The sequence below is a fragment of the Xenopus laevis genome, chromosome 1L (assembly GCF_017654675.1).
Source record: "Xenopus laevis strain J_2021 chromosome 1L, Xenopus_laevis_v10.1, whole genome shotgun sequence".
NCBI classification, from domain to species: Eukaryota; Metazoa; Chordata; class Amphibia; order Anura; family Pipidae; genus Xenopus; species Xenopus laevis.
In genome coordinates, this window is record NC_054371.1 from 72,459,236 (window position 1) to 72,478,652 (window position 19,417).

Genomic DNA, 19,417 nt, shown 5'->3' on the forward strand with positions numbered 1-19,417 from the left:
CCGTTACCCGGACAAAATTTGCTGCTGTATTTCAAAGAAAATTCAAAGCAGTGAACAGTGTGGCAGTACATATGAATCCCCTTATTGTATCTTATTACAACTGTAAAAGCATCCAATGCAAACCTCAGAGATAGTAAGATGCTGTGTTACTGCCCAGTTTGTCGCCGTGGCTGCTGCTACTACTAGTAGCTCCGGAGCTCTGTGTGTCTTAACCCTTATAAAAATAGGGAGCTACTATATTATCAGTATTGCACACATAAAGTATTGAAAATGTGATCAGTCAGGATGCCTACAGGTTGATTACAATGTAATTCTCCTACCGCACACCTGTAGTTCACCAATCCTGCAAGCTGGTGGTGCGTTCCTTCCGTTGACCCGGCCGGGTCCCTTAGCAACCAATGTGTAAAAGAAACGGATCCGCACACACACCGATTAGTGCAGTCGGGGATTATCCCCTTTTATTCAGCCACCTAACATCGGATGTTTGGTGGCTGAATAAAAGGGGATAATCCCCGACTGCACTAATCGGTGTGTGTGCGGATCCGTTTCTTTTACACATAGGATGCCTACAGGGACATCTATATTAATGGCACACCCTGACACAAACTCTGACCTATAGGGAACCCTGGGAAACTAAGCCAAAGGGTTACGTGACAGGGCCATGACTAGGGGAAGGAATAGGGCCCTGTATTAGTGTTGTGGGATTATGGGAAGTGTAGTTAGTAGGATAAAGGAGGGAGGAGGAACAGAGGGCTGGGCCAAATAGAAGGGGCAGCCATTTTAAACCCCCCTCCTCCCATCCAGATGTCACGAGGAACAAGGGGATGGAAGGCTGTTGGGCTGCACTATGGGCAGCTAAAAAGGGAAAAGAAAATGGAAGGGGGTAGTTTAAGCGGGAGAGTTAGGCATTGGGGGGCTATGTCCGGTTAGGTGCCACAGTAAGTGGGTGTTTGGGAACTATCCTCAGGTTTGGTAATTGTCAGGTTGCTACATTAAATGTGGTTATACACAGCCAGCAATGGTTCTTATGTTGGTTTATGGGTATCATTATGGGTGGTTAATCATTTGTTGAGGGTTTATTTAATGTAACATGTATAATAAACTAAGCTGCAGCCTTTCCACCCAGATATTGGTGTCGGTGTCAGCTATTGGGGAAGAAGAAGGGTATTGAGGATGCACAAGTCATGCATTTACACTAAGAACTGGATTCAAAAGAACCATACTGGATAAACTGGATTCAGAAGAAACATACAGAAAAGAAAAAAAAAGAGAGAGAGAGAATGCAACAGCTAAATAAAGATTTATTCACCTAACATATTTTTCAGCGGTGCCTACACTTCCTTAATTGTGATATAAAAAATGTACTCTTATTCCAAACATTCTCAATAGGCACCATCAAGTGTAGGAGGCTTAATGCAATTCATTTTTTACTTTGGGAGCTCAAAACAGCTTCTTGACACAAGTCTTTCCAGTAAAAATACAATGGTCTAAAAATAAAATTACAGAAAACCATAAATAAAAACTGCTTCTTCTTAGTGACTCCTGAAAACTGTCAGATGTACTTCACCATGTACTAACAAAGTGCACATTGTGCACACTGGCCTGGTATTGGTAAATGACACTCACAAACTTCAGTTTTGTAAATATTCGGTGTAAATGAAAAACACATTTGAATCATGTTTATTCCTTTTTATTGAAATACACAAAAATAAATATTTAGAATGTGCACAACGGATAAACATAAAGCAACAGAAATGGCTTGGTCCTCCTTTCACTGATTCTTTTGAAAGTGATGCACTCTTGACATTCACACACTGGCAGAATAAAGAAAGAATCATTTTCACATAATCGCATAAAAAAAAAAAAAAGAAAGGAAAAACAAAACAAATTAGCAGTAATATTCTGGCTTAGAACCTTCACTTTTACATGTAGTCTGAGAGTCCATGCTTGATCTGGAAGACAGAAGAAGTCTTTCTGATTCAGTTGTATCCCTTCGTGCCCAAAGCTCTCCTGCAGTATTTATTGCCCTTGGTCTTAATGACAAAGTTTCAAATTTCACATATGTCTCTTTTAAAAGGTCCTCCTCCCCAGGAAATTTTGGTTTCCTTTGCAGTTTCAGAACTTTGTAAAATAAGAAGACAATAACAGGTAAAATAATAACACAACCCACGCTACTAGCAATGACCAGAATAGATGCTTGAGAGCTGCTCTCGATGGGTAGTAAGGAATCAGTAGAGAATACAATACACTGGTCTTTCTTGGGCTGAGATACTTTGGGGCATACACAGGCCATATATTTTGTGTTAGGCTCCAAACCATCTATAGTAACTTTATTTTTACTAGGATCTGTACTCAATTTGAGCATTTCTTCCTCTCCATATTTTGAGTACAACACTGCCAAGTTGGAGCTGTTTGTGGTATTGAAAGTCTTCCAAGTCAAAGTCACCCGGTCTTCAGATTCAGTGATCACTTTTAGATTTCCCACCACGCCATTTTGTTCTGAAGTAAGTTTGTTTGCAGCCTGCTGGGTCGGCATCTTGGGGTTTTTCTTTGTAGCCGAGACTGCCTTTGGCAATTTTATCTTTGGAACCTTAGCAGTGGTAAGCGCTATACTTGTTGGAGGAACAGTTGCTGTCAATGGAGTCTCTGTTTGTAGAATAGGCACTGTTGATAACTGAAGGGGAAGCCAAGTTGTACTTATTTTGCTCAATTCTTCCTTGGTTTCTGTCTGCAGGCTACTCATTGGCTCTGCCCCCAGTCCCCGGTCAAAGTGATGGGAGGAAGCCGTTGTTGTGACAATTCCAACTACTATGACGGTTACTGACGCTTCTGCTACTCCTGCAAAATTTTTAGCCTTGCATCGGTATTCTCCGGCATCTTTGTATGAAATACCATTCATACTCAGAATGGACCATCTCACACCAACTGTTGGAGTCTCCTGAACAACTGTGAAAGGCAAAAAAACAGGTTAAATCCCTTGATTAAGTCCTTAGGGAAATGAACACATGGATTAATCTATAAAGGGACTTGTGTTTCTGCAACTAAGTACCCTATCACAATATAACCATTCATTTCAGGGCAGAATATTCCCTATTTAGAAAAAGACCATTCATTATTAGTATGAAATATTGTGAACAGATAGCCTTATTGTTTTACCATTTCCAATTAATTAAAACAAGTGGAAACTTCTATAGAAGTAATTTTAGTGGTGGAGGTGCACTTGCCCCCTACTTACCTGGAGCACAATCCACAGTACAAAGGGAAATAAGATCTACACACACATGCTGCATTATAAAGGTGCGTATAAAGGAGTGTGAAAAACATGGATAACACTAAGGTTGAACAAGCTTTCCTTCGTCCCATGACGTAGCCATTCTGTTTATGTTTTGAAGTAAAATGAAATGCATTTTTTATATGGGGAAAATTACAGGAAAACAACTTGGAGCCTTAAAGATCACATGTCACCCCCAAATTATTTCTTCCACTGGAGCTGCGGGCTATTTCAAGGGGTGAGGGCTGAATCTCTGCTTTTATTGTGCAGAGAGCATTCTCTGCGCTAGCAATGTGGCCCCTTCCTCACCCTGCTCTATGTGTATGCAGCAAATCCATGTCAGACTGGTGACAGTACCCAGTAAATAGTGACGTTAGTAACCTGTACTGCACTGGAGGACAGCAGCTTGTTCCCTCCAGCTGTCAGTACAAGCCTAAAATCCCAATGGGACACAGACAGCTGTATGCAGATCAGCATGTCATTGGAGATGCTGCATGTTCTGTTAACCCTGGAACTGTAAGGATGTCCATGAGAAAAAGTTGCTGACTTGGAGGCTTCGGTCAGTGTGGCAGTAGAAAGCCGCTAATCATTTTTGAACAGCAGAATATGGAAAATGAAATGTAAACTCTCAAAATGAATGTTAAAATTCTTCGAGTGTTCTTCTGAGCAATTTTGCAACTTATATGAAACATTGCTTACCCTAGTTTTCAAGATATTATCCATATTTAAACTGCTTATACAATAAGATTAAAACAACAGGACCATCTGCTGGTCAGTCCTGCTCACTACACTGACAGTCGGGAGAAAATTTCATAAGAAGAGGAAAGTCATCTGATGTTGCTCCACTTATAATAGAACAGGTAAGTCACCTGACATTTCTCTGCTTTCTTCAGAAAAGATCACTTTTCTGTTTGACTTGTTATCCCCTTCAAAGGGTGGTTTCGCCTTCAGGGTAACTTTAAGCATGTTATAGAATGGATAATTCTACCTTTCAATTGCCCTTCATCTTTCTTTTTTTTTTTATAGTTTTTTATTATCTTTTATTTGTCACTGACCCCAGCTAAAAAACAAAATGCTCTGTAAGGTTACATGTATTGTAATTGCTATTTTTTATTACTCATATTTCTATTCAGGCCTCTCCTATTCAAATTACAGTCTCTTATTCTAATTTATGAATGGTTGCTAGCATTCATTCAAATTGACAGTACATGTATCCTTTTATTCCTTGGAATTAAAAAAGATAAATAATGAATGTACATTCCAAAAGTTCTTAGAATAGCTTCCTCATCAATTTTATATTCACTTATTTTAAAGGTTTACTTATCCTTTAATATGAACAAACTGACCACAGCAGATTTTGAGGCTTTATTTACCCTTACAAGTTGAACTGTAATATAGAGTGACTTTGTTATTTTTGGGCACCAGAAGAATTTGCCATCAATCATTAGGTAGGATGGTGACCGGTCTTCTATTTAGCCAAACTTAGGGTGAATTTTGCCTCGGAAGGTCCCGCCACACTTCGTCACTGACATAAGATAGTGGGAGATGTAGCTTCATCTTATCAGTTCGCCAGGTATAACCTGTAGATGCAGACTCTGATGAAAAGGGTAAAGCAGTGGAAAATTCAGACTTTGATGAATTTGCGGAGGTGAAAGGGCGCAAAACTTTATTAGCGCTGAGCTCTTTCGCTAGTGAATTGTCCTCTACACATTTTAGTAAATTGGTGATGTCCCTGCAGAGTGTTGTTTTGGCGAATTTTCGCTAGCGACGACTACCTCACCCTTTAGTAAATTGTGTGTTATATTACATAACCCCAATAGTGTTCGATGCATGCATTTTCCAATCCTTATCAGAAAGGTTCGTTCACAACATGGTCTGTGCTTATGTATTTTATTTCACTTGCTCTTCTAAGCTAAGCTCAGATGCCCAGATCTGCTAATTTGCTTGCTGGCAGTTTCAGGTTTGGTTCATAATCTTAATGGTATCAGTGAAATCATTGGAATGAGTAACGTAATATAACCATATCCGTGAATACTTGAAATGCATATTACCTGTATAATTTGCTGCTGAATTGTTAGTTCTACTCCAGAGTAACTGTGGAGTGGGGTATCCAGAGGCATCACAACGCAGTAGCACATTACTGCCCAGTGGAGATGTAATTTTCGTGGCTGAAGTCATCACTGAGGGTTTGAGACACATATCCTGTTCCAGCTCAACTCTTTGGAATAAAAAGCCTGCCAAAGAATCAGGGCCACTGCAGACAACTAAAGAGTCCAGAAAAATGATGTGTGGGTCTGTTGTTTTGGAGAGTTCAATTAGCTTTGAAATACGACAGTCACAGAACCATGGGTTATCCTGTAGCCCTTTAAAAGAAACAAAAAATCCATCACTTGAGACCTCAAAGACATAGTCCAGCTAAGAAATTAAATTGGCTATTTCTATAGCAAAAGATAGCAACAATTTATCTGACATGAGAGTGATAAATACTAATAAGAAATACATTTTGAAAGCCCTGTTACAGGTATCTTTTGTTGCCAAGGAAAACAAAGGCTCTCACTTGACTTTGTAAAGCTGAACATGTTATGAGTAGTGTTGTACAACTGTATCCATATAGTGGTATAGATGATGATAAAAGGATGATGCCTTTCAACAAGGTTAATTGAGCTCTTGAGCAGACTGATGGCAGAACCCATTTATAAAAATAAATATGTCTCCACTGCCTATATAGCCTATGGCAAACGTTTTATAAAAATGTATAAAGAAACAATTGAAGTTAAACCGAGTTTATAAATAAAGATAATAAAAAAGTAGATCATATTATTATATATCATCATAATCAGCTAGGGTGATATTTGGGATAAATGCCAATTTGCTACCCAAGATACTCCTGAAACCCAGCTTGAAGCTGTATATCTGTACCCTGGTTATCAACTAAAATGCGTCCAAGGGTAAGGTCACACTGGGAGATTCGGGGAGATTTAGTCGCCCGGCGACTAATCACCTCTTCTTTGGGGCGACTAATCTCCCTGAACTGCTTCCCCCTGTCTTCCGCCTGCTAGAATGAAAAATCGCCTACGGCATGGCACCCGAATTTCCTATATGGAAGTATTTTAAGGTCATGGAAAATTCTAGCACATTAACTTCTAAGCATAAGTTAGACACAAAATGGCAAGATCAGTTTAATTGTTAAAATTTCAAAAGTGCCTTGAAACAAATTATCTTGATCCCAAAATCATCTGCAAGCCAATAAAGTTGAAGGTTCTGAAATATAGGGGTGCGTGGGTTTGAAAAGGTGAAATGGATCTTGTTCAGAAATTCATGTACACTGTACAGCATTAACCAATAATCTCCTATTTCCATATCTGTTGGTTTATATAGTTTGGATTGAGGGTTCAGGTGGTCAGTGCCTTGGAAACTATAAGTTGCCTGGGTATTAAACCTCAATCTTCTGTAGCTGGGAAGGTTCATAATGTATTAATAATAATAATGCAATTGAATTATACATAGAAGGTTCTGAGTTTCAATTGTAACGGTCATTTTCAGCATAATTGCAGATGTGAGAGAAATTACACAATTGTGGCTGATACAAAATGTATCAATTGTATGTGAGCTTTTTGCCTAATTGGACAAAATTGCACTGCAAAATTTCCGAGTCAGGATTACATTATATTTGGTACTTGGCATGAAAATGACATCTGTGGGTGATTCTTTAGGTGCAGGTGCACTGTACATATTGATGCACGCCTTCATGGGAACCCTGGAATGTGAAGGTGGGAGAGACACATTGAACTTGTATCACACTGTTTATCACGTTGAAGAATTTGAATTCTACTCTGCAGCACAAATATGTCTGTTAATTAATTAAAAAGCTTTAAAATAAGGTGAAATAAGGATTGAGCCTTAGGTTCAGGCTTACGTTTTTTTCTTTACTCGCATGACTGGGATTAAATGATTTCTGAAGTGCAAAACTACTAATTGATAAATCCCTGATAATCCTGCCTTTCATAACACAGGATTAGCTATCTGTGCTGCGTCAGACAGTAACAAGAGTAAATAATATACCTGAAAGCATCTGCCTGATCTGAGTTGGAGTTGGGAGTAATACTAAGTGATACTATATGTAAAATGCAGGCAAATTAGCCTTAAGGTGAAGCATGCAGAAAGCCACTATGCTGCATGATGGTGGAGGCGGAGCATGCTGAAAGCCACTATGCTGCATGTTGGTGGAGCATGCTGAAAGCCATTATGCTGCTTGAAGTGTAGCATGCTGTAAACCACTATGCTACATGAAGGTGGAGCATGCGGAAAAGCCCCCATGCTTCATGAAGGTGGCACATGCTGAAAGCCACTATGCCACATAGAGGTGGAGCATACTGAAAGCCACTATGCTACATCAAGGTGGAGCATGCTGAAAGCCACTATGCTACATGAGGGTGAAGCATGCTGAAAGCCCCCATGCTACATGAAGGTGGAGCATTCTGAAAGCCACTATGCCACATAGAGGTGGAGCATGCTGAAAGCCACTATGCTACATGAAGGTGGAGTATGCTGAAAGACACTATGCTGAAACTATGTGTTATCACATCCTTTTCTCAACCGTTATTGCTTTAGCCCATCAATTGTACTGTAGCTTCACATCACTTTTATGTTGATAATTTTACATTTTCACATGGACTGTAATATTATAAGAGGAATATGAAATCAACTGTAGCACTGAATCCACATTTCATATTTGGATGAATAGTCAGTCTTCCATAAAGGATTTGTCCTAAAACCCAACCAAATCAATATTTGCATATTGTACAGGATAACAGCGAAAAAAGTATAAATGCATAAATCCAGGGGGAGTTGCAATTTCCATAGTCCTGTGATTTAAAATAACATGATTTTGAGGGTTTTGAATCTGGACGCCCCGACATTTGGATTCAACTAAATCCAAAAACACCTGATAAAGGTTTGGCTTTGGCTGAATCCTGAACACATGCAGTGCATCAATATTATCTATATATGACAACTGCCAGAAAATTTGCAACCATATTTTCTAATTAAATAGCAACCAATCAATAACTGGATATGAAAGCAAAAACCGGACTGCTTGCTACTGGTAACTGTACTTCATAAATTCAGAAAAATAATGAACAGAGGATAACACTGAAAAAATAGGCACTAAGTTTTCCTGGTAGCAGTAACCCATAGCAACCAATAAAATGTTGAAAAAATTCTACCTGCTGATTGGTCTCTATGGGTTACTGCTCCTGGACAAATGTAGTGCCTTTTCATACATACTGCTGCATGTGCATAAGTTACATATACTGGCAGCTGTTGAAAAACAAAAATTGATTTGGAGGTTCAGTATGAAATACAGATTGCTATTGCTTAATATTTCTCTCAGCAGCTACAGAAGATGATTGGGACGATCCCACCCGCATCATCTTCCGGAACTGGATGTTGTTATTTACAATTTATGATATTTTCCCCACTATTCTGGTTACTTTTTTGGGGGTGGTAACTTACCACTTATATATCAGTTTTCTGGGTGTTTCAATATAGTTGGTAGATTTTGTTGCATCTACTATTGAGTTTCCTGCAACTATACAATGGAGAGGGGCCATTCAATTTCTTCAGTGTAATCCTATAAATGAACTTGTGTTCATTTGGGTTAGATTGTTATCATTTGTAACAAAGAATACCCTTCAACCTTTCCACTTTGTAAAACAAAGGAGGACAATGGAATGTAAGTATAGCCAATAAAATGAACACACCAACCTTTGTTTTATTGTTTTTGTAGCTCCAGAAAGGATTGTTATAGAAAAAGTAGGTATGGGTTGCCACCTTTTCAGGAAAAAAATACCGGCCTTCCAATATATTTATCTTTTTTCTCTAATAATAACATTGGGATCAACCATCAATTTTACCGGCCAGGTGGCAACCCTAAATGAGGCCCAAAATCATATTCCCAGTTACTGGGTATAATTTTATAGCTTCAACTTGTGTTTGAGAAGCCTCATACAAGTAATCATTGATATGTAATTTATGAAAGTAAAAAATAGATTTATTAGGATATGAAAATGGAGCCTAAAGTGTTTGTGTCTAGTGGGGCACTTATTCATAGGCCCATGCTAACAGCAATCTCTACTTTAGTCTAATTCATAGGGCACAGCCTATAGAAAAACTCCACACTAGGTACAAAAAGTTTAGCTTTGTTATTCCTAAATATTTTTACTTTCCTAAATTACGTTTGAATATTTATTTGTAGGAGACTTCTCAAACATGAGTTATAGCCCATCCAATGACTCACATGGCAAGTTAGTAACCAATGGCATGCTTAGGGAGTAAGAACAAGTTGTAATTAAGAAATGCCTCAGTACTCTTATACTAATTTCTGTATACTTTGTATCACATAAAAATAGAAGCCAGCTATATAAATAATGAAATGCTTAAGGCCTACATCTTCCCTCTAGGGCACCACAGAACTTGCTAACTGTCTCTGAAGCAAACATTTTTACATAGACACTGCCCATAAAATTTCCTTATTATACTTATATACAGGTGCTGCAGACCTGTGTGGTTTCTGATCTCCTGAAACTGAATTGTGATCTGAACATTTGATAGGGTCTCCAACAATCAGACTGTGTAGGTCAGAAGCAGACAGCTGGCAATATCTGGCCTAAATGCAAATTAAACTGAAAATCTCACATAAGAAGCTAATCTTCCATCACCCATATGTACATTTCACTGTGAAGTGCAGGGATTAGTTTTACACTCTCGCTGCCAATGAATAAATCCCTGAACAATCCCGTAAAAGAATAAATACCTTATCATTCAATTAGATTTTTTCTTAAAGGGCTTAGTACAGGGCAATGACTTTGCTGGCATCATGTTATACCATCTCTTTGTACAGGCTACAAGCAATCACAGGGGATTGTTCTTGCCAGTACTTTGCCTAAGATTTTTTGTTTTGCCAGACCAACCATGATGTCACTCCATGGATCAATAGGATTGTGCACCTTGCTGTACCCTTGTGAAGTATGAAAATAAAGCTGAGAATAAAGGAAGCTTGGGCAACTGTAAGACAGTAACAGATAACCTGGCATACTGGGAAATACTCAGCTCTCTGCCCCAGGACAAGACCTTCCTAGATGCTATAAGGATGATATATTGGGTGAATGATGATGATTTATTAAGTTTCACGTACATTTCACAGTTTAATATGGTTTTGTGGGAGGTTTTTCATGAACTAAATGAGCCTAAACAAATGTAGGACTCCAAGGGTTGCTTATACCACTACATATACGTGTTACATTAGATTTCACAGCTTGTTTGTGGGAGATGTACTGTATATAATACCCAACCCCGCACTCCATTTTCCAATTTAACCTGTTTTACGAAATGTAACTGAATTAAAGCTCAGGTAAGAATTTGTTCTTGCTCCTAAGGCAATTCTATAGAGAGGCTGAAAAGTTTATAGCATCTTTACAACCACAGCGGCATACATTAATAGTAACATATAGTGAGTCAAGTTGAAAAAAGGCACACTTCCATTAAGTAAGTCTATATATAACCTGCCTAAATGCTGGATGAGGAAGGCAAAAACCCCTTTTGAAATCCTCTCCGAATATGCCTCAGAGAGGGAAAAATTCCTTCCTGATTCCATTCGGATGGCAATCAGACCAGTCCTGTCCCAATACCAGAACAAGTGCCAAGCACCCTGGTCTTGGCTCAGCTTCACCAGTAGTGTGACCACCGTTGGGCTTCGGGAGCCTTGGGTGCCACCTGGACTTAACGAGGGGTACAAGGCGAGATGTTCTGGCTGGCAAAGGGGCACGGCTGGAAGCAGAGTCTTTTTGGCCGAAGGTCACAGTACAAGAGGATTAGGCAAGCGGATGGTCAGACAGGCTGGGTCGAGGCAGGCGGATATCAGAATCGTCAGGCAGGCAAGGGTCAAAACTGTGTAGTCAATCAAGGGGTTAAGCAGGAGAGTTGTCAGGCAGGCAAGGGTAAGGATACAGATTGGAGAGTAGTCAGGAACAGGCAGGGTCAAACACAGATAATCAGATCAGAATTTCCAAGACAAACGCACAAAGCTCATGAAAACCACTTAGAACAAGTTCTATCACGGGCAATGTAATGTGGACTGAAATGGCTTAAATACTTATTGAATTTCGCGCCTTTGCGCATGGACGTCATACGCCTGCGCCTTTAAATGGAAGGAGGCGCGCCACGCGCGCCCTATAGAGCAGCCGACACCAGCGGAAACACACTGGCGCGGCTAGGAAGAGGAATGGTGCGGCGGGCGTCCCCGCCGATGGCGTGGCGGACGACCCCGCCGCACAGGTACTGTCACAAGTCCCTGGACCAACTTGTACTATGAGCTATCTTTCATAGTACTAGTTGATCCGGGGACTAGTCTGATTGTATTCCCTCCCTTGCTAAAAAGCCATCCAACCCCTTCTTACGCTAATAAGTGGGACAAACTTGTGCCCAAAGAATCACATACTAATGCCATTTAAATACCAAATGCTGAAAGTGACTCCTTTCCCAAAAATGTAGTCGCAATATGCAGCAATTAATAAACAACTGCTCACACAACTTTTAAAATATCAAATGCAATTGTAGGGGACGCAACACACAACTTTGATAATGATACTGAAATTGTGTGTGTGTGGGGGGGGGAACTCTGCATTGTGGATAAAAGAAGTGCTAGAGAGCATAATCAATTCTGGAAGAGGCAATGTACCTTGCTGGTGATATTAAGATGGCCATACACAGGCCTGAAAGATCAAATATTGATCACTCAATCAAAATCCAGTTGCTTGAGGACTGCATTTGCAGGTTGATGCTGTCATTGTCCAATAAGTCTCCATAGGCCCTTTCGTATGATCAGCTTAATGTACCCCAAACAAGTGGGTCTTACTTTGTGTGCGCAGCTTAGGGCCCTTTAGGACCCATGAATTTAGCAATTTGGGAAATTGTCTGTGCCGAATGCACTTTGCACCTTATTATAGATATAATATCAGCACAAATTACAGAGAACAGTGATGTCAAGTGCAGAGGAGCACTGTATTTCATGAGTGCCTTGTACTTAATGCTAGCCTTGGGCTGATGCCATTAATTGATGCCCAAGCTTGGGGATGTACCATATGCCATCCACCATCTCTGAATGCAGTACAGACAAAGGCAGTGTTATATTCAGAGTAATGTGGTGGGATTCTAGGAGCACAAAGTGCTGTGCCTTCGGGCATAATACCAAATGGCAACATGAAAAATGTAAAAAAAAACAGCCAAAAAGAGCACACTGGCTGTATATAACCATCCAATATATATCACTGGACCCAAACCTGAGCAGGGACTCCAATAAAGTCTGTATTACACATCATGGTTTTATTTATTATATTCCCCAGGCATTTGGTATTATGGATCATCATCCCACTACATGGACAAAGCAGGGCAGCATTGCAATAAAGCACTGCAAATGTTTGTCAGATAAAAATAACAATCGGGCATGTTGACCTTCCTATGCTTCAGTAATATGTAGGAAATACACTGGTCTGACTTACCCAGTATAACTCTCTGTGTTAATAAATCTGTGCTTATCTGTGATTTCTCAGAGAATGGGGACCATATATCCAATAAGTCTGGAGGGAGAGTAGTCAGCTTGTTGCTTGATAGATCTAAATAGGTAATATTCCTCAGGTAGCGGGCAGCTTCTGCTGGAACACTTGCTATCTTGTTGTTATGAAGGTCCAAAGTTCGTAGACTTGGCATCTCTGCTAACGATTCCCATGGGAACACAGATATTGTATTCCCATCTAAGCGCAATTCATGTAGTTGCTTGAGATTATAAAAACTGCTAGAGTCGACGCTAGATATGCTATTGTAGGTAGCCCAAAGGTATTTTAAATCCACCAGGTAATAGAAGGCTTCTGTGGGAATTTTACGAATGACGGTCTTTTCAATGCGGAGCTTCACAGTGTCCACAGGAACATTGACAGGGATGTCAAACATATCAGGATCATTACACAGAACAGACCTAATATACAAAATACGTTATAAAACATATCATAGCAAATATGACATCAATTAATTGATTTAAAGTTTTGAGGGGGAATTGTAAACAGCTGATTATCTGTTCCAGGCTCTCTTCCATTCATATTTCATTCTCTTATTCAAATCAATGCATGGTTGCTAGGGTAATATGGACCTGGGCAACCAGATCGGTGAAATTGCAAACTGGAGAGCAGCTGAATAAAAAACTAAATAACTCAAAAAAAACAAATAATAAAAAAATTAAAAAATTGTAAACTGCATAAATGCGTAAACTCGGCTTCATCAGGGGCATAGATGAAGCCGAGTTGGCCGGTGAAACGTGTAGGGCTGGCAGAGGTGGACAGTGGGGTTCTTAGCTCCCACTTGGTCCCCACGTAGATAGGCAGGTCTAGCACGGGGGGCACTGTTGGAAGGGCGGGAGCGGGCGACTGAGTACTCTGAGTTATTGGAGCGGGGGTTTTCAGGATGAGGGATCTTTCTGTAAGTTGGATCTTCATATCTTAAGTCTACTAAAAATCATGTAAACATTAAGTAAAGGCTTATTTGCCTTCAGTAAGGATTAATTATATCTTAGGTGGGATCAAGTACATGGTACAACCATGGGACCTGTTATCCAGAATGCTTGGGACCTGGGGTTTTCAGGACAAGGGATCTTTTTGTAAGTTGAATCTACATTTATTAAGTCTAGTAAAAATCATGTAAACATTAAGTAAAGGCTTGTTTGCCTTCAGTAAGGACTAATTATATCTTAGGTGGGATCGAGTACAAGGTACAGGCATGGGACCCGTTATCAGGAATGCTCAGGACCTGAGGTTTTCCAGATAATGGATCTTTCCATTATTTGGATCTTCATACCTTAAGTATACTAAAAAACATTGAAATATTAAATAATGCCAATAGGCTGGATTTGCTTCCAAAAAGGATTTATTATATCTTATCTTGGATCAAGTATAAGGTACTGTTTTATTAAACAGAGAAAAGAGAAATCATTTTAGAAAAATTGGATTATTTAGTTAAAAGGGAGACAGCCTTTCTGTAATTCAGAGCTTTCTAGATAATGAATGAATAAATTTGGTTAATGGATTCTGTACCTGTATTGTTTTAATATTAAAGAGAAAAGGAAAATAATTTTTAAAAATTTTAATTGTTAGACTATAATGGAGCCTATGGGAGATGGCCATCTAATAATTCAGAGCAAATCATTTTTTGTCAGCTGTTTCTAAACTACAGATCCCAGGTATTAACCATTTCATCCACACTCTCTACCAACAATTCTAAATTTTTTATTTTTGGTAAAACATTTATTTTTTCATTTAATTGCTTCCTAACCAGCTTGAGAGCTATCGATTACATTCAGATTAAAAACGATTGAAATAATTTGATGTATGAAGGGCAGAAAGTCACTATTCCTGGAAAACCACAATATCCCCCTCCGTGTAATATGTAGAATAAGCAAAGGTCACCTACCTTGATCCAGTTCCATCACTTCTGCCATGGAAAATACAGGTACATTGTGATGGACAAAATGCTTCCAGTTTTCCAGCAATGAGTGTGGCAATATAAAGATAAAGAAACAAACACATGGTTTCATGCAATCAGTAATACATCAAGCGATGTGTACATGGTACAGTGTTTGTGTGAGCTGCTTTCTGGAAAAGGAAGCCAGAGTGGTGCCTACTCATCTAGTAATAGCTGATTACATAGGATTATCTTAGATCTATCTGTAGTGTTAACCTTGAAAGGTACACTTCTAAGGGATCATAGTGGCACATTCTGGTGTACAGCATTGGATAGAAACATGTACATCGCGATCTCCCCTTTTTTAATAACTAGTACAGCATAATGATAAAAATGTTAATTTGTAAACAAAAAATAAAACTAAATATTGTATATCTCTGACATTAAAAAATGGTATGCTTTTTAAAATGCATTCTGTAGGTAGCTTTTAACTTTATGTTTGGCCCTAAACATAGTCCTGTGATCAACAAAGGCATCAGCAGAGTGCAGTAGCCATAATCTAGTGAGACCATTCTTCAGTTTTGATACAGTAATTGCTGAGAAGTGCTGCAGCTTGTGAGAAGACTCCATGGAATTAAGTCACTTTGTAAAACCTTAACTTGCTGCTTTTATGGGTAATGCACAGATAACTCATAGAAAGGCATTCTTTATTTGTCTTGAATTTTTCTATTTTACCATACAGGTCTTAGACATATAATAGGCTTAAAGGGGTGGTTCACCTTTTAAGTATGTTATAGAATGGCCAATTCTAGGCAACTTTCCATTTGGTCTTCATTCGTTATTTTCTATAGTTTTTTTTTAATTATTTGACTCTTTCCAGCTTTCAAATGGGGGTTATTGATCCCATCTAAAAAAACAAAGGCTACACATTTATTGTTATTGCTACTTTTTATTACACATCATTCAATCCAGGCTCTCTCATATTCATATCCCAGTTTCTTATTCAAATCAATATATAGTTGCTAGGGTAATTTGGACCATAGCAACCAGATTGCTGATAACTGCAAACTGGAGAGCTGCTGAATAAAAAGCTAAATAACTCAAAAACTACAAATAAAAAATGAAAGCCAATTGCAAAATGTCTCAGAATATAACTTTCTGCATCATACTAAAAGTTAACTCAAAGGTGAATCTTTAATAAATATTTGGGTGTTAATAATATTAACGTTATAATAAAGTTAATAATATTAACCCTACCTCCTGCCTTCAGTGCCACCATCAGGGGGTATTACAGTTGTGGGCCCCAAGATGGATATAGAGTGGTTTGGTTGGTGGCAAAATGGGCATTCCCATTGGAGCCCCATTTCACTTGTTATCAGAACCCACATCCCATGGTAACAAGTAGCATAATAACTGTGGCCCCCTTCGGAGGGAGGGACCTGTTCATGTAGTTGTATGGGACCCCTTAATTGATCGTGCCCTGGTTGTGGGCCTCCAGATTTGAGAAGTGTTTAGCAGTGATAGTCAGTGGCGAATAAATTAAATAAAGTACTCCCACATTAAAAAGGCATTAACTTGAGAGATAAATAGACAATTGTGCCTCTTTATAGATCCCAGGTAAGGCCTCACCTGGAATATGCAGTGCCATTTTACAGCCCCTAATTAAGAAGGATATAAAGAATAATTAAACAATGAGACTGTCAAGGTTGGTATTGTTTTCACTGGAGAAAATACACTTGTGAGGGGGCATAATTATTGCCAAACCCTTGCTAATTAAAAACCCCTACCCCCCGCCTAGGTGGTACCTTTGGTAAATGCCACTAACTCTTTACTCACCCCTAGGTGTAGATTCAGGGCATAGGAGTTCACAGACGACATCTTCTTCTCTTCAGTAATCTTCGGGTCTTCTTCCGGTGCTTTGGCAATTTCGGTGACTTTCGGCGCATGCGCAATTGTCGCAAAGCTGAAGATTGCTCCAGCTGCACATGCGCTGTTCTTCCCGAAGATTACCGGAGAAGATGGTGAACTTCGACGCCCTGAATCTTCACTGAGTTGTAAGTAAAGAGTTAGGGGCATTTACTAAAGGTACCACCTAGGCTGGGGGGGGGGAGCAGGGAGGAGGGTCTATGTAGGGTAGTGGGTAGGGGTTTTTATTATCGAGGGTTTGGTTCTCCTTTAAAAATACATTAGAGGACTTTATAGACAAATATCGGGGGGGTTCATACATAAAAAATTTAGAACGAGAGTGCACTCCTTTAGATTAAAGGAACTGAACTTACATTTGAAGCAGTGTAGATGGCTCTTTATGGTAAGGGAAGAATGGTTATACAATACCCTGCTGGATGATGTTTTGGCAGATTTTATTATAAGTCTTTAAAAGTGGCTTGGATGGGTTCTTGAAGAAGCTTGAAATCCTGGGCTACAGTGATCTCAGTGGCCACTGAGGGTCATTTGAATGAACTATGCAGTTAGACTTCATAATGGTTTGCATGAAAATATCTCACCAACAATTGAGTAGCTATCTATAGGATACATTTGAAAATCTCATTTGTAGGTATGTAATACAATCCAAAACGAAAATTTGGGTGCTAAGCTGGTCACTACTGCTTGTCTGTTTGTCTTAACTTTGATCAGTCATGGGCCAGGAGTATGCACTTTTTATCTGCACTTTTTCCTCTGGCTTCAATGTCAACATCATCCTTCCTTGTGATACATCAGAAACTACTCAATACAGACACCTGTAAACCCAATGTGCTCAGCGCCTAGTGTAGCAGCAACCTGCAGAAATATTTCCAAATTCTTTTCTATTGGGTTTGTGAAGCAAAATTAACTTCAGTCACGCTACAGAATTGAAACTTTCTGTTTCAGTGGTACAGTATAGTTAGTATCAAAGATATGTAACCTTATCTTGGCTAAAACAGGCTAGGTCCAGCTTGTAAGAAAGATTAGGATTACTTTAGGAGTGATCTCTTAGGGGAAAGTAAGCACAGCAACTAAACTTCCAGGGCTCTCTTATGACTCTGGCTGCTGTAGTGTTAAAAATAGTATGTAATAAAGAACAAATTATCACCATCAGTAGAACAAAATCTTAAGGGCTAAACTCCACAAGCACTTTTGTCGGGTGGTGTCAGATCGCATCCAATACGTCAGATGTAGTCACATGCGTCAAAATATAATAGGATCTAATGTGTTAACATTGAAATGTGAACGCTGCATCTTCATCCGACAAGGTAACATTTTAAAGATGTTTTTTTCCCATTGGAATACATTGAGGGGCAGATTTACCAAGGTTCGAAATTAAATTTTGGAGTTAGTGTTTTTGGTAAAAACTGACAATTTCGAGTTCTTAATTCACCAACTCAAATTTCAGTTTTATTACTAATTTGAGTTTTTGACACCTATCTCAAGAAAGATTTATACAGTTTAAATAGCAGATCAACAGCTAAAAAAATCCCCAAAACAACCTTATACAGTATCCTTGGTTATAAACAGCAAGGGACCAGAAAGTTTAGCCTGCACATTGCCTCTCTGTGCTATCCTCATCTGCTACATGAATTGCATTGGTTTGTGCTCTTACACAGCTTTTACTAGCCATGGTCGAACTGGTGGGCCCAGCCTCATGGGCCCCCCAGCCGCAAACTCCTCTGTACCTCCGAGGCCGGGGCCCATTGGGTTTTTTCCTGGTGTCCCGACATCCCAGTCCGACCCTGGTACTAGCAACAGGGCAGCGCACAAATCTCTCAAACATGGAGAGACCAACATTTTTCTCAAAAGGTTTTAGAGCTGACTGGTAAACCCTTGCTTCTCTGGTAAACCCTTGGTGCCCTAGTCTGAAACTGAAAACTACTAAAGCTTTTACATTTGGCGGTTTGAAGTAGAAACCATATTTAACCATGGATTGTCAGAATGTATAAATGTAAAAATATCATGCCCCTTGGCCAGACAGTCCATGCACTCCTGGTACCTCTCCAGGAATGTATGGACTGTCTGGTCAAGGGGCACAAATATTTTAAATCCAGGCTTACCTAAAGCTGTGGCTTTCCTTGCTTAAAGTTTACTAATCTCTGCATCAACGCTTAAACTTGAGTTAGGAAAAGCACAAACTTTGATGCCAGATGTAATGGGTATAGGGTTGCCACCTGGCCTGTATTTTACCTGCCGGGTCGGTAAAAATGATGGTTGATCCCAATGTTATTAATAGGGAAAAATTATAAATTTATAGGAAGCCTGGTATTTTTTTTACAGAAAAGGTGGCAACCCTAAATGGGGATACGGTTGCCACCAGGCCAGTATTTTAGCGGTGCTTGGAAATGTATTTGTTTAAAGTTCTACTTCTTTGCAAAAGGTGAACCTCCCTTTTAAAATTAGAATTCTGGGGTTCCTATGGGTGATCTAATGTGCCAGGAGCCGCTTTAAAATGTAAAATCCAATTATTTCTAATGTGGGATCGATGAGCTATAACGCCATGATGAAATCAAAGCTTTGTTAAATTCCTAGACTGTCTATAGCCGAATGTTTTTTTAACCAAGTGATTACCCTCATTACTGCTTGGTAAAATGCTAAAGAAAGTATTATGCCTTATTTTCTGTAACCCGCTTAGCTTTTGGTTCTCCCAGCTTCAATCACAAACACTCTGACTGA

At 39.3% G+C, this 19,417-nt stretch overlaps 1 protein-coding gene across 1 annotated transcript; it reads right to left on the reverse strand.

Moving 5' to 3' along the window:
* Positions 1-1,674: 1,674 nt before the first annotated feature.
* On the reverse strand, positions 1,675-19,320 carry lrit3.L (leucine-rich repeat, Ig-like and transmembrane domains 3 L homeolog). The gene is made up of 4 exons (XM_018251339.2): positions 14,786-19,320; positions 12,829-13,301; positions 5,323-5,634; positions 1,675-2,946 (listed from the first exon to the last, which is right to left on the reverse strand). Exons 1-4 carry the CDS (start codon positions 14,899-14,901, stop codon positions 1,889-1,891), a joined length of 1,959 nt encoding a protein of 652 aa, XP_018106828.1. The 5' UTR covers positions 14,902-19,320; the 3' UTR covers positions 1,675-1,888.
* Positions 19,321-19,417: the final 97 nt, after the last annotated feature.

Bases quoted from the DNA above. Each gene is read 5' to 3' on its own strand.
- lrit3.L (XM_018251339.2), bottom strand. From the start codon at position 14,901: ATGTGTTTGTTTCTTTATCTTTATATTGCCACACTCATTGCTGGAAAA. The intron at 5,635-12,828 runs GTAAGTCAGACC...TTTCTTTTAAAG, and splicing joins AACACAGAGAGTTATACTGG to GGCTACAGGATAACCCATGG. The intron at 2,947-5,322 runs GTAATATGCATT...TGCCTTTCACAG, and splicing joins TTCAGCAGCAAATTATACAG to TTGTTCAGGAGACTCCAACA.